Genomic DNA, 15,448 nt, shown 5'->3' with positions numbered 1-15,448 from the left:
GGCCCTGCCCTGGCCCCAGTTCCCAGTGCAGCAAAAACTGGCGTAGCCCCAAGCTGCAGCTGGGAGAACAGAGCCCCAGGGCCACACAGCCTGGCCCACCCTTCCCTAAGACCCAAGCCAGCAACTGGGGGGGTCCACAAAACAGGGGGGGGGGGCTCCATTTTCAGCCCCCCCCATCTCCCTCAGCCTCTGCTGTCAGCTGCCAGCTAGCAGGGGAGTAGGAAGCTGAGGAGTGGGACCACCCTGGGTGCCTCCTGGGAGGCATGTAGAAGTGCCCCCAGACTGCTGGCCTTGGCCAATGCAGGCCACTTCCATGCCCCACCCTCTGAAGGCAAACGTCAGTTATGTTCACTCCTGTACTAATCTAGGGCACTTTGAGTCAAGCGTGATACTTAGAGCGTTTCCACCTCAGGCTTTTTGAATGTCTGTATTTAGCCACAGTGACTATATGAGAGACTTGGATATTTCTAGTAAGTACTACTGACATTCATACAGTTGCTATTTTTTTACACTACTTTTTTATTCCCAATGCTTCAGTTTGTTCCCAGTACTTCAGTTTTTCATTTATCCTTTACATAAATAAAAGGATAACAAATATTGTTTTTGGTCTATTGCTGTTATTTTATCATTTTCCATACTGATTTTTCAACAGAACAAAAAGCCTTGAATCCTCATACAATTATGTAATAATTAGTCCTATACTATGATAGACAATATCAAACAAAAAACTAATTAGAAAATCAAGTAAATTCACTGACTCAAATCATGAGCTGCCACACAACTGGTTTCTAAACAACCTTTATTTTCTGTTCACTAACAAGCCATAATCTCAAATGTCTGCAATTACTGGCATTGGACTGAAATTAGTGGCCTATAATAGTCTTATGGCATGGTGGGGAAAAGGAAGCTGTTTGCAAATGATGCTATCTGTCGTTGAGACTAGTAAAATAAACCTTGGAATTCCTCTCTGGAGTCACATTTCCTTGTAGTAAAAGAGTTGTAGATCAGCATGGCATTAAGCTCTTCATACACAATGGTAAAAACTCTTGTTCTAATTTTATTACTTCAGTAAAAAAAAAGTACAGGTAGGATCACTTTGGGCCATTAATCAAGTATGGAGCTGATTTTTCTCTACATATTAAGGAAATGAAGCTTGCAGGTTTGCTACCACTTGCTGCTGACAAACAAAATTGGACTTTGCAATACAAATGTAAAATTGAGGATAGTTTGGAGACTGGATAGGAAATTAGTAAAGGAACATACTAAAAATCTTTAAAAATACTCTTCTATGTTACAATAATCATTTATATTATTAGAACTGAAAACATATTTAAAGTCTAACTTACAGCTTTTCTTAGAGGACAAGGAAAACTGATATAAAAGTTTCACTCTTGTTTATAGTCTGTGGACAGTTTTAGTTTCTCACAACACAGTGCAGTGCTGCAATGTCTTTATTTGATTTGGCTTAAGCTGTTTCTAATAAAAAAAATAATAAAAGCACAGACTGAAAAAATAAAAAATCACAGGCATATCCCTACTGATAGCTTCTAACCCTAAGAACCATTTTTTTATTTTGCTGATGTGTACATTGTTTAATTTGCATAAGGAAAATATCAGCGGTGGTAAATATTTTCTTAGTGTGTACTGATCATTTTAATAAGTAATTTTTTTTATTCATATAGATTTATTTCTGGTTCTTTCTACTTTGAGTTTCTATAGCAATTAATATGTTGTGTTACACCATACCAATACTGATACAAAATTAATTCTACTTAAACCTCTGCAGAGGGAAACTATGACACATATGTTGCTTTGGTTGACAAGTGAAGGAATTGGTGGAATGACATTTTTTATTAAGACCCCTCTTCTAGACCTTTGGAATTCACTCCTGATCTTGGTTGGACCTAGCATGAATCTGATTATTGTTGGGCCATGATACAAAGGATATCTTTTTTTGGTGGGTGATCTGGGCATGGTTTTAGGGATAGGATTCTTAATGTATTGAGGGATGAGTCAATGAAGTCAACAGAAGACATGGCCCAGCATTTTTAATTCTCTGTCATAACACCTAAAGTCTAATTCAGGAAGGCACTCCTAGTTAAGACTGGGCTTTAGGACGTGTTTACAGTTATGTCTCATTGGGACCATCACTCCCTGCAAGCAAAGTTCAATGGAATGGACTGAAATGCTAACACACGGAGCTGGCCTTAAGGAAAATGGCGCCCTGAGTAAACTTGTCCTTTGGTGCTGTCCCCTCACAGCATGGTGGTCTCTGCACCCCTCTGCAGGATGCCTGCCCCTGACCCTTGATGCAGGTCCTGGACTCATGGGGGGACTTCCCCCCATGCCCTGGAGTTGCAGATGGTGGTGAGATGCATTTCCCCTATGCTCCCCAGCAGAGGGGACCTCCTGGAGCCACCCAGGTAGCTCAGTAGTGTCCATGGGACAGGCACCTGCAGAGCACTGGCCTGTGCCCCAACACAGCAAAGACTCCTTGGTGGTGTGATTCTGGCTCTGCATCTGTGCAGGCCCAGCCCTGCCCCTGCAGCTAGGCTGCACCCAGAGGGACAAGTGGGAAGTATCCAGCACGGGCTAAGTCTTGCACCACACTGCTCCATCACCCAAGCTCTCCAGCTGTACCTGGCCAGACACTGCCTTCAGCACCAGGCTCCCCCCCCAAACCAGTGATTATCCCGTGGCTGCGGGATTCTGTGGGCAGCAGAAAAAAGCCAGTACCATGTGTGTGGCACAGAGACAGTGGCATTGTGGGAAATCACAGTCTCCTTCCCCTCCCATCCCCTCAGGGGTTGGTGGGAGGAGGAAGACAGATCAGGGAGATTTGCCTAGGAGAGCAGCACCAGGGAGGAAGAGGGCCACAGAATGATTTGTGCTGGGTGAGCTCCTGGTTCCCATCCCCCGGCCCCAGCTAATAGAAGAAGTCAGCCTAATGCCACCACTGAGCAGGGTGGGGCAGGAATGGAAGGGGCTGGGAGCATATGGGTGGGGGTGGGGGGTGGGGTACTGCAGTGGCAGATCACTCCTGCACCCACCTCCAGGTCAAAAGCAACTCAACAGAGGGCTCACAGTCCACACTCCCTGTGCAGTTACCCGTGTCGCCAGAGATTGCACTCAGGCAGCTCCAAATTGTGTGTGTGGTGCCCTACAACCAGAGCACCCTGGAAGGCCACCCACGTCACCTATCCTGAAAGCCAGCTCTGCGAACACTCAGGAAACTGTTCATCAACATCAGTAATTGTCATAGCCTCATTTCCATTTTATACGTGGTAAACCAATGCAGATGTTGTGACTTCACAAGGCCACACAGCAAGCCTAGGACAGAGCCATTAGATTTAAGAAGATCTGGGTTTGCTGGAAGAATATGTAAATGTAATACTTTGCTTTCCTAATAATATCCTGAATGGGTGATATATAAATTAAAGCCTTTGGTATATAAGAATGAAAGGATGTAAAACTGAAAAGGAATCAAATTGTGCATTCTGTGGTAGATGGAATCACCTTTCTAAAAGTTGCAAATGGAGTAATACACCTGAAATAAGTTGTGTCTACCCTGTGCATTTAGAATACTTGGGTTGCCTGAGCCCAGATTTAAGTATGGCACACTGAATTGTTTTATTCACTGCTTTCATAGGTAAGTATTTATTGTCAATTACCTCTGTATCTGTCTTATGAAGAACAATCCAACACTTTGGGATAAGAATGGAGTCTTTGTCTTAGAATACTCGATAATATGCTGGTCCTAATATAAAGAAATGTTCCGTGCCTTGTTAAATGTGGAGACAAATGTGAAGTTGGTAGTCCTTCTGTACTCTTAACGTCTCACTGCGCTCCACCTTTTAATACTCTGTGAAGAATGAGCAGTCCAGATACCATGCCAAGAGGAAGCCAAAAATATTGCAATGGGCAAAAAGCTGATAACATTATTGCACTAAAGAAACATTGTGCAGTGTCACTGACATTAATACTAATGAAGACATCCTGCTGTTAATGTTCACTAATTGAGAGGGCCACCAGAGTTGGAGCTATTATTATTCTCCTATTATATTCTAGTCCTCCTTTGTAAATTGCTTTATCAGTTTACCATTACTGGAGACAAATTCCGTCATGAAAGACATTAACCTTATTGAAGTGTTTGTCAGATAATAGAGTTTCTTAGGCATTAACCTGACTGGATTAGACTAATCTGTTGCTGCTGGAAACCTTGTTTCCAGCATTAAGTTAGACAATAGCTTCAAATTACCTGCACTGAGGAGGTTAAACTATGGTGCAGATCATGTTTTGAGGAAGAGAAAATGTTCCCAACATTTCCAATACCATCCTCATCTTCAGTACAGGCCGGATCAGGTATTCAGGTTTCTCATTCTCTCTAACTAATCCAAATGTTGATATTTTTCTGCTAGTTTATGAATATACATGGAGTTTGAGCTCAGCTATTTTTTTTACACAGTTTACACTGTTTACATTTTAATGTTATACCTTTGAATTGTTGTGTTAATAAATATAATTGTTTTATACCTTTTTGTATTTGAGCATTATATATTTCACACAAATATTTTGATTTTACCAGTTTAATTACATCAGTACAGTATTCTATATTATATTTCCCTAATTGAATTCTGAACATTTGGAAGATTAGGCTAAAAGTTGACTCAGAGCTATTCAAGATAACACTACTTAAATTCAATGTAAAGTATGAATTGTTAACTTTGCTCACCTTAATTTTATTCTTAAGTGATACAATATTTCCAGAATAAAAGCAATACTTACTAAAGTTAAGGTCTATTTTTTGTTAAATCCATAAAAACTATATGTTATTAATCAATGAAGCTCTATATTTCACATAAATAAAGCACCAAAGAAGTTGCAATAAGCTACAATGTAGCTTGGAAGGCTTATTTAATATTACTTTACAGCGATTATTTTCAGGAAAGTTCTCTCTCTCAAACCTCTAAAATATAGCAACAGATGTCTTACATTTGATATTTGGGAATGTATTTAATTCCTCCCATAACCTCTACAGACTCTTTGTAAATGCTAGGCAATATAAGAACATTTTTTTCATCAGGCAAAAGAAGCATTCAAATAGAATTTTCTTTCCATTCTGCAGACTAACTAACAACTGGGGTAGAAGCAATAAGGAAGTTTGAACAATCCCCATTTTCCCTTTATCCATGAATCTGCTAGTCAACTGGGTTTAGGAAAATCTGAAACTAGCAGGATTTCCAACTAACTCTATTTGAAAGTTAATTTTAGTGGGACTTTAAATCTGCTTTCTTCAGAAGCAGAAAAAGGCAGGGCTTTAATATACAACGCCTATCTCTTACAAGAATATATCTCATTGAAAATAATGTTCCTTGGAAAGTTATATGTTTGCTTAGTCCTCTTTATATTAAGCAAGGGAAGTGAAAAATAGAACATTTAACTGTTTTTCCACTACAGAGAACTGGAAGATTTAGGAAACTCCAGGTTGTTCTTGTTCTCATTTTTTCTCTCTCTGTCTCTCCTACCTCTTTTATGTACAACTGAGCTATATTATTGATAGGCTAAATTCCTAGGGGATTATTAAAATATCTGACTCCATAGCAATTAAATATTTGAGATAGCAGTTAATGCTAGAAGGAAATAAAATTGCTCTCTAACTTGGTGGTTAAGGTAGACACCTGGCAGTTCTGGATTCAAATCCCTGCTCCAATTATATTCATTTTTCTTCGTGGTTAGGACATCTAACTAGCAGACTTGATTTCAAATCTCTGCTCTATTTAATATATATATTTCTTTTACAAAGAGTAAAGCTTCAGTGAGAGAGACCCACCACAAACTATAGCTCAGTGGTTAGGCCATTCTCCTGAGGTGGAAGGATTTGGGTCAAACTTCTATTCTGAATCAGCCAAAAAGGAGATTTGAATCTGAGTCTTCAAACTTCCAGGTGATTAGTGTAAGTTTAAAAGTGTATGTTACTAGTGGGTACTAGCACTCCTGGTTTTCTGAATGTAGCCCTTTGCTTTTGTTAAAAACCCCTAAAAGTAAAACAAGACTATTAATTTTATGGATCAAACACAATGTTTCTATTTGCAAATATTCTGAAAAATCTCAGTTTAGTGTTAGATTAAAACTTATTTTTGATTTAGTTACCACCAAACTTAAAAAAAAGTATTTGCATAGTCTACAGTAAAATCTGGTTAATTCATTATTCCACAGGGTTTTGGTTTGATGGCTATTTATCAGTGAATGACTAGTTCTCAGGACTATTCATTTTCAGCTTTGTGTGAAGTGTATTTTACAAGTCATATTAATACAAAGTTAAGAATGATTTTGACATTTATAATACAGAAGAAAAACATACAAAAATAGCAAGTGCAAATTTTATGAACTCTGGCTTGCTATGAGACCTGTATGATTACATAAACTAACACCTAACAGGCAACTTCTTACTACCAAGATTCAGAGTGCTTGTGCTATAAGAATTATGTGATTCTGGGAAAAATTAAATAATTAGTCAAAAGATTTTTGTTTTGCATTCTTACATGTACACATCACCAAAATGGAAGATAATTCTGCAAAAAAGATTTGTTATCATCTATGTTTGGTTGAACCAAGAAAAGCTAAAGAGTATCCAATGCTTTGTAAGTATCAGCTGGCTTGACAGTTCACTATATTTTCAGTTGAGCTATAATCATGACCAAATTCCACTGTGATTTAGTATGTGTGTACATTTGGGAATGACTAATTATGCTTTAATAGATTATGGAAAAGTATTTAATAGATTATGCAAAAGTACTTTGTGTATAAAAATCAATGTGCTCAACTTCTTAGCTGGGTAGGGATATGTTTAAGCATGTGCATAGTTACTTCCCTATGTGAGGGTGATGGGAAATAAATTAAGTTTCTTTAGTAGAAGGCTTCATGCCTTTTTTCGATTAGTTCGGTGACAAATGCCAAGATCCCTGTTTTTCTTGTATCATCTGATCATTCTTTACCACTAAAGGCCTTATGGAAAATGTAATCACCCTGTTGTGAGTTATATTAGAAAAAATAAACAAATGATACAAGATAATAATTCTAAATTGGTCTGTTCTGAGGTCACTCAGCAGCTCCCAGGTTGAAGCATTCACAGGGACAAAAACAATGGGGAAGCTGGGATCAGAGTTAATTAAGAATTAACTAGGCAAACATTAGCTGCATGCACAAGAATAACAATATGAACATTACAAAAAATTATGATATTTTAAACTTATTTTCAGACTGGTCAATTGTTTGGCTAAAATACAAATGATCACATCCTTACTGCTAAACATCTTGCCTGTCACTCATAAATAGTCCACAACAAGTACACTGTAAAATCAGTGGGGGGAAAATGTAATTAAATTTCAGTAATATATATAATCAAAATTTGCTATAACGGCAGTAATGTTTTGCATAATTATTATTTTTAGCCAAACCTTTACCTTTCAAAGTAAGTGACATTTTTTAAAATAAAATAAGCCACTTACATTCTTGTATTCCTGCTGATTTTTCCTAAATCAGCAACCTCAAAGGACCAAATCCTCAGCTGGTTTATCCTCAGCTGGTTTAAACTGATACAAGTCCACTGTCTTGGATCAAGCTAGACTGATTTATATCATGTGAAGAACTACTGCAGCATTCTTCTTTGTAAAGCAAAAATATCTTTTTATCTTTTTTTCTGAAAATATTTATTAAAATATAAAGCATTTTTTACAAAAAGTGCACACTTGTAATTTGAATAATGTAATAATAAAGTATTTACAGTTTAATGAAAATCCTGATAAGCTTTCAAAACCAGATGTAAAGTTCCAAAGTAAAAATACTACATCATCAGTATTTAATACAAATTATGAATAGCAAGTAACAACTCATGTTTTACCACAGTAGCATAATGGTGAACCATCTGGCTTCTTCCTATTCTAGTAGGTTGGAGGTGAAAGTGTTTTTCACCATTAGAAACTGAGATTCTCTGTGGGATCTTTTCAGCTTTGCACGACGATTCTGGAACCAGATCTGAAATTTAAATAAAAGGAATACTTATCTGAAATTTGTAGATTTTCCTTTAATATTTTAAATGCAACACTACATGTGGAATAAATCTAAAAAATAATTTAAAAATTCTGACAGCTTACAAGCCAAACACAAGTTTCAAAACAGCAAATGCAGGTATATACTGGTAGTAATCTGTAGTCATTTTAATGATGTTAGCCAAACAAATTTAAAGAGAAATAAACTTTATTCTGTATTGCAAAACTGAAGATGCTGAGCATTCTGAACTAAGTTGCCAGCGGGAGTCTAGGGTACTCAATGCCTCAAAGAAGTACTTAGTTGCAGTATTAAGCTGTTACAATCTGATCCAGCTCCTGTGCAAGTAAATGAAAAACCTTCCATTGACTTCAGAGGAAGTACAAAAGACCAATCCACAGCACGCTGAAGTCAACAGGATGAATTCTATTGACTTTGGACTCTTAAAATACCTGTGCACACTGGGCTCTCAACCAAATAATATATAAGTTCAAATGTGATTTAAAATTTTTTTCAACCTACCTTAACCAGCAAAATCTCTTGAAAAGTATCAATATGTTTGCTTGCATTTATTTATATTAGCTTCAAATTTAATTTTCAAATTTGGTTCCAAACCCACTACTGACAGGGTTTATAACAACTTAAAAAGAGTTTCAAACTTGAAACACTACAGGGAATGCTTTATGGTAGATGGAAGGATAATGACACTAAATGTAGCAATAAATGTCAAATCAATACTAAGCCGGGGGGGTGGAATTTCCTTGACTTTCCTGCTACAAGTCACTGCAAGCATAATGAATATTAAAAAAGTACTAATTTGTTAAGATACATAAGAATCACTGAAACTCAGATTTTTGCTTCTATCTATCATTTACACAATAAAATGACAAGATAGTATGCATGCGGTAACAGAAATATTCTGATTTTTTCCCCATGTTACCTGGATTCTGTCTTCATCTAAATCTAGTTTGTGAGCTAGTTCTTCTCTGACATCAATGCCAGGATAGGAGTTCACTCTAAACACACTTTCCAGCACTTCAATCTGAGGAGAATAAACAAACAATGCATTAAAAGCAATTGTGAACTATATGCTATATAACAACAATTTTACAGTAAAAGACTTTCCAAAAAACTTTTGTACAAATTCTAAAATTACACACCAGTGAGAGTCAGCTCAAATAAGTGATGGTACTTTGGATTTACGCCAGCCCTTAATTATACATACATCTTGCTACTCTTCATACAGTGGGATACAATATTTTATTAAGCAGTCATTACAGGCTTCCTACTAATTAATGTGTTTTACTAAACTATGAACATAGGAAAATACATATTATTGTATTTATAAACAGGTAATTGAAACCCTACCTGACTTCTAGTGAAAGCAGTTCTTGGTCTCCTGCCCCTGTACCAGCTCAGTTCTCTTTTGTAAGACACCTTTTCAGTAACTGAGAAATATTTTTCACATTTCAAAAGTCTTTCCTCCTGCATTAGGTAATTGTTAGCATGCAGTAATGGCCTTTCACAGGAAATGGCAGAGAGCTGCAGTTGTGGGTTACCATCTTCTCCTAAAACTAGGAAAAATAGAATTTAAAGTTAACAGCTCTGTATTTGACATAGTTTTCAATTAAATATTTGTATTAAAATGTAATCCTGTAACAAAATGAACAGTACTTGAATGTTTCATGGATATGTCTAAATGTGCTTAAATACTTATGGAAACACATGATTAATAATATATACATTTTACCATGTTGTAAATATACAATTGTGTTCAAATATGAAATTGAAGCTACTGGCTTACCTGAGTTGTTGCACGTATCTATCCATGGTCTGTGAGGTTTTGCAGCTGGAATGCCTTCATCTTTCTGCTCTAATCCCAAGATACTTTCAATGGAAAATGAGGAATGTGTGGCTTTATTTTCCATGGAACCAGATGCTTTCTGGCAATTCTGAGATGCTGCTGTATTGGCAGAAGGTAATGATGTACTTGCCATTCTTTCACCTTCAGTATATGTGGTGCACAGACTGTACTTGCATTTTCTTGCATTTTCTCTTTATAACTGTGTTGACAAGGGGGTTGGATTTGCTACGTCATTAATTAAAATCTTTTATTAGAAAGTTTTAGCATGTCAATGAAAACTCTCCCACCAAGAGGCACGAGGAGTTAATTGTTTATTTGTTTGCAAGTAATTAGCAACTAATGGTGACACTAGGGGGCCACCAGGAGGGACAAAAAGTGTTATCTCTTCTAACCAGAACATCGACTTAACTTTCTCAAAAGAAGCTATGAACAAATATAGTGCTTTCCTTTTATTTGAAATCATTAATGTATAAAATCATTTTTTTCTTAAACTTTATACTCTAATGGACTCCACTTACCTAAACATAGCAGTATGATAGGAAACCAGTCAAGTAATAACTAATCTCATTTAAGTGAATTTTCTTCCAAGGAAATTTAAAAAATAATCTCTTAATGCTATTAGGGTAATCCTGATGAAAATGCCTCTGTTTTTTCATATGCATATGTAATGGTGAACGTGGTCAATAAAATAACAATAGTGTTTGGCATAAGGCACACTACAGTGGGTTGGCAATGTTGTCAAAGCTCAGTGTAATTGCCTTCCAAGTGCCTGGATTAGTTAACAGGAACAGTTGCACCAAATATTTAAAATAAATAATTCACACATTCATTTGCTTCATTTTTGTATTAAAATAATGTTGATATTGCTTTCTTGCAGGATGGTATACATGAAAACTTTTTACCAGCTTTTTAAATACTTGTAAAAACTTTTTTAAATGAATGGATTCAACGTGTCCTAATTTGTAGCTTTAAAAAAGTGAGAGCATATTTTGCTACCAGCTGTTCATCATAATCTCCTGTTTGTTTGTTTGTTTTAAACCAAAGGGAGCTTATTCCAATCAGCACTGCTAGTATTTGAAATAACCAAAGAGAGACAGAGAGAGAGAAGCTTAAGCCACTGTTTCAAAGTTCATAAGGGTTTGAAACTGGATTTGTGAATCAGCCTGTTATAAGGAACTACATCTTGTATAAAATTCAAATCTGGATTCATGTTCATATTCCAAACACCCTCAGCATGCAGAAGTGTTTGGATCTATCTTCTAGTACAAGACTATCTTTATGCATAATATATTTTTCCAGTCTCTTCTCATTGTAAAGCCAACTTTTAAATCAAGTCCTGACGTATGCTGCAATGGGATGGATAGCTCATTATGCAGACCTGTGTGCTTTCAAGGGCAGAATCTGGCCCACCTGTTGGTGTTTTTCTCTGCTTTGCTGATTTCTTCTGCCACTGTAAAATTGGATACATGAAGTTTTGGATTAATTCTGCTTAAATAAAATTCCCACCATGCACAAAACATGCAACAACTACTCTGATGCAGTTAGAAACATGGTAATTCTGGGAAACGAAAGATCTATGTGATATACACATTAAAAACTTCATTAAAACTTCATAAAAAAACAGAATTTCAGTACTGACCTGAGAGATGGTTTTACAAATATAAATTGTAAGAATTTAAAAACTGATAGCTGCATTTATTTAAAAAAAATTTTAAAAAAAATTAAATCTTAGTCCTTTAGTGGCTACTTGCACTGCATTAGATGCAGTTTCTTCACCGTCATAACCATTTAATGATACACATAATATTTGTTTATTTCAGACCTAGGTATGACCGTAAACTGCATCTGACTGGAGTGCCTGGTGGCAATGTGGTGGGGCTCTTTGTGGAGGGGTAGCTCCTATAAAATACCACACTATAGCAACCTCCAGAGTAAGGAGAGTATAGGGCACCTCAAAACCCTAGCGCCCACTGCTTTGTGGGTACTTCTTGGTTGGAGAAAGGCTAAGGGACATCACCAAGGATCCTGGTTTTCCCTGATAAAAAATCACAGATTTTCTGATTAAACCCCCCAAAATCCACAATTAAAATTAAAGACCCCCCACAGCCCTGCTGGTGCCCCTTGCTCCCCACCCCAACCTGTAAAGCCCTGCTGGTTCCCCTCACTCCCCCAACAACAACAATCCCCCAGCCCCACACATGCAGGCACAGACATAGGCATGCAGGCACAGGCACAGACAGACACCCCCCCCCCCCCCCCGGAGGTAAGTGTGTATGGGGGGAAGGGGTGGGAAGGGGGAAAGGAAAGGGGCTGGGGGGAGCCAGATTGAGAATAGAAGGTGGGAAGTGTGTCTCTGTGAGCTGCTCCCAGGAGCAGGGCCAGGTGAGCGAGGGCAGGGGAGTCCCTCTGCAGGTCACACATGTGCCACCCAGTTGGAAGGGAGTGGGGGTTTGGATGCAGTTTGCCATGGTGGGTCACCCTGCAGCTGCTTTGCCGCAGCCAGTTGAGCTCCCCATCCCGTCAGTGCCCCCTAAGGGCTGCACACACATCTCCTGGCCAGACAGCTGGATAAGGGGGGCTGCCACGACCCCACACCGCCACTGCCATACTGCTTGCCCACAGAGCTGCATGTGCAACCGGCCATGGCAAAGCAGCGCAGAGCATGGCAGCGGCAGTGGCAGCAGGATCAGGCACAGGGACATATTCCAAAGCCCTGTCTTCTCAATCTGGCTCCCTCTGGTCAGTTTCCCCCCACAGCCAGCTTCCCCCTCCAGCCCTGCCATGCAACCCCCAAGCCCCACTTACTTTACAGGCTCCAAAAATGAACAGTGAGCCTGATCCAAGCCTTGGGTGAGTGCAAGCCTCAGCCCACCCCCACCCCTCTCCCTCTCCCTCCCGACAGGGCTGGGGGTTTCCCCACCCTTTTTGCAAATAGCTCTGGCAGGCAAATAGCTCTGGAACTCTGCCAGTCTGAAGCACTCTTTGCAAAACCGGGAAATCCGTGGGAAATTCATGGTTTTCTCTGTTTTTCTGTGGGAAACGGAAAACCCAGATCCCTGGACATCACCCTAACAGAAATGTCCCCTTACTGAGGCATTAGTCTGAAATTCTTATCTGTTGCTCTCTGGCAGAAGCTACAACCATCAAGGAACTGAGCGTCTGGACTGGGTCTGGCCTTTGGATTCTGTCTCAGTGGTCTAAAGAGGAGATAGTAGGTTTTGGGTAGCCTCCACTCCTCCATACTCTTGCCCAGGCATATGCGTCAAAGGTCTTGGTGACTAGACTCTTATGCATACACCATGATCCAGAGGATTGACGGTTGCCTACTAATATTTTAGAACTTTCTCTTTCTGTTTTTACATGTAAGGCAGGAGATGTCAACTGGGGGTATATGTACCCCTAGGGGTACTTGCACTGGTCTTAGGGGTATGCACAGGTGGGTGGGGATGGAGCACTGCCACCTCCCAGGAGCAGGGCTGGGGTGGGGCGGGAACGCCCACCAGGCTGGGGTGAAGGCAGTGGCGCCCCTCTGTGGGGCAGGAAAGCTCGCACACAGCAGCTGGTGCTGTCACACACCAGCCCAGTAAACTTCCCAGCCCGCTGCCCTCATCCCAGCCTGGTGAGCTTCCCCACCCTGCCCTGCCCTGTCCTGTCCTGTCCTGCCCTTGCTCCTGGGAAGTGGCAGTGCTCTGTCCTCACCCACCCGTACACCGCCCCCATCTCCCTGCTTCATGTTTGGCTGTGCACCTCCCCACCCCCCCCGCCGCTCAGCGTTTGACCACACACTAACCCCCCTCCCGCCCCGCCCCTGCTTGGCGTCCGACTACATGCTAACCTCCCCCTCACTCGGCATCTGGCCGCGCACTACCCCTCCCCCAGTGTTTGGCTGCATGCTAACCACCCCCCTGCGTGGTATCCAGCCACACGCTCCCCACTCCCCTGGCGTTCAGAGGCTCCTCCCCTGCCACTCAGTGTCCTGCTGCCGGGCGGGGGGTACTTAGACTAAAAAAGGTTAAAAACCCTTGATGTAAGATAATGAGGATCTTCAACAACATGCTCTCAGCTTTCTACAGAAGGTGCTCAGCACCTTTCAGAACTGGACTTTTCATGATGTTACAAGGAAACAGAATGTGGTGGTATGAACCAGTGCAACAACTGTAGCAGTATCAAAGGATATGGCTAGAACCTGACAGGATGTAAATGTTACATATGCATGACAGTGATGTAAGTGTAGTAAAACTGTTCCATCTTTAACTTTGCTTCATTCAGAATCCAAATTATGGTAATTTAGCTCATTTTAATCACTACAAGATCATGCAGATGCAAGAATCACAGCCTAACAGCTGCCCCGCAGTCCTGAGCAACAGCTCTCCTTTCCTTTTTAAAGTCACTAAAATGTGCATTTGTCCATACCCCTGGTAGTTCCCAAAGAACATTTTAATCTTTTCATGTCCTTGTGACAAAGTATTTAGCAGAATTCGCAGATTAATTGGAATCTGACAGGGCTGCACTCTGAGTGCTTCTACTATGGCCTCAAACTTGTGTTATCTGAACTGTCAATCATGTGCCTTAGCACCCACACCGTCCCAGCCCCAACATTTTAATTAAATAGGCCAAAAGTCATCACTAGTCTCAGTTGAACTAATCTGGTATTCATAGAACTTGAAACAAGACTGATGCTGCCATCTAGTGTCCACAGCTTACCAGTGCTAGATTTGTTCAAAATTTACATTTCCTAATAATATTATACAAAACAATGGCACTAATAAAATCATAATATTTCTATGAAGTCCTCTTGTTCCAGGCTGAGAGGACTTATTATAAGTTAACTATAAATAGTAAAGAATAACCAAAACACATTAATAAAAAACAGGAGAACTGATTTCATGACAATAAATTATCAGGGGGAAGCTACCAAGGATGAGTATACCTACTGGGCTCGCACTTACAGGGAGGCAGTTAGAAAGGCCAAAGCAACTACAAAGTTGAGGCTGGCAACACAAATTAAAGACGACAAAAAGTCTTTTTTTAGGTATGTAGGGAGTAAAAGGAAGACGCAGGGCAGCAAAGGACCCCTACTGAACAAGAAGGAGCAATCAGTGACAGACAGCAGGGACAAGGCTGAGCTCTTCGATGAGTTTTTTGAGGGGTCAAGATAAGTCTCCTAATGGGTTCTTAGATGGGCATCAAAGGGACGCCAGCCTACCAACTTTCAACGCTGACTTGGTGCAGAGTCCCTTGGATGGACTGGATGTGTTCAAGTCAGCAGGCCTGGATGAGCTGCATCCGAGAGTACTGAAGGAATTGGCTGGTGTCATAGCAGAACCACTGGTGTGGCTGTTTGAGCACTCATGGTGCTCAGGTCAGGTCCCGCAGGACTGGAAAAGGGCAAATGTGGTCCTTATTTTCAAGAAGGGGAGGAAGGAGGATCTGAGTAATTATAGGCCAGTCAGTCTCACCTCCATCCTTGGAAAGGTCTTTGAAAAGATTCTGAAGGATCATATTTGTGCTAGTCCAGCGGGAAAAATAATGCAGCAG

The 15,448-nt window shown here is 40.0% G+C and overlaps 1 protein-coding gene across 1 annotated transcript; it reads right to left on the bottom strand.

The window, feature by feature from the left end:
* Positions 1 to 7,746: 7,746 nt before the first annotated feature.
* HESX1 (HESX homeobox 1) lies at positions 7,747 to 11,466 on the bottom strand. The gene is made up of 4 exons (XM_014596548.3): positions 9,851 to 11,466; positions 9,415 to 9,620; positions 8,987 to 9,088; positions 7,747 to 8,034 (listed from the first exon to the last, which is right to left on the bottom strand). Exons 1-4 carry the CDS (start codon positions 10,041 to 10,043, stop codon positions 7,936 to 7,938), a joined length of 600 nt encoding a protein of 199 aa, XP_014452034.1. The 5' UTR covers positions 10,044 to 11,466; the 3' UTR covers positions 7,747 to 7,935.
* Positions 11,467 to 15,448: the final 3,982 nt, after the last annotated feature.

The sequence above is a fragment of the Alligator mississippiensis genome, chromosome 12, assembly GCF_030867095.1.
Source record: "Alligator mississippiensis isolate rAllMis1 chromosome 12, rAllMis1, whole genome shotgun sequence".
Classification (NCBI taxonomy): Eukaryota; Metazoa; Chordata; order Crocodylia; family Alligatoridae; genus Alligator; species Alligator mississippiensis.
Note: the sequence above shows the minus strand (reverse complement) of the source record. Positions and strands in the feature narration are given on the sequence as shown.

What these genes read in the sequence shown, in the direction of transcription:
- HESX1 (XM_014596548.3), bottom strand. Translation starts at nt 10,043, where the DNA reads ATGGCAAGTACATCATTACCTTCTGCCAATACAGCAGCATCTCAGAAT. An exon ending in AGATACGTGCAACAACTCAG is followed by an intron (nt 9,621 to 9,850) that starts GTAAGCCAGTAG and finishes TATTTTTCCTAG; the next exon opens with TTTTAGGAGAAGATGGTAAC. An exon ending in TAGATGAAGACAGAATCCAG is followed by an intron (nt 8,035 to 8,986) that starts GTAACATGGGGA and finishes TTTAAATTTCAG; the next exon opens with ATCTGGTTCCAGAATCGTCG.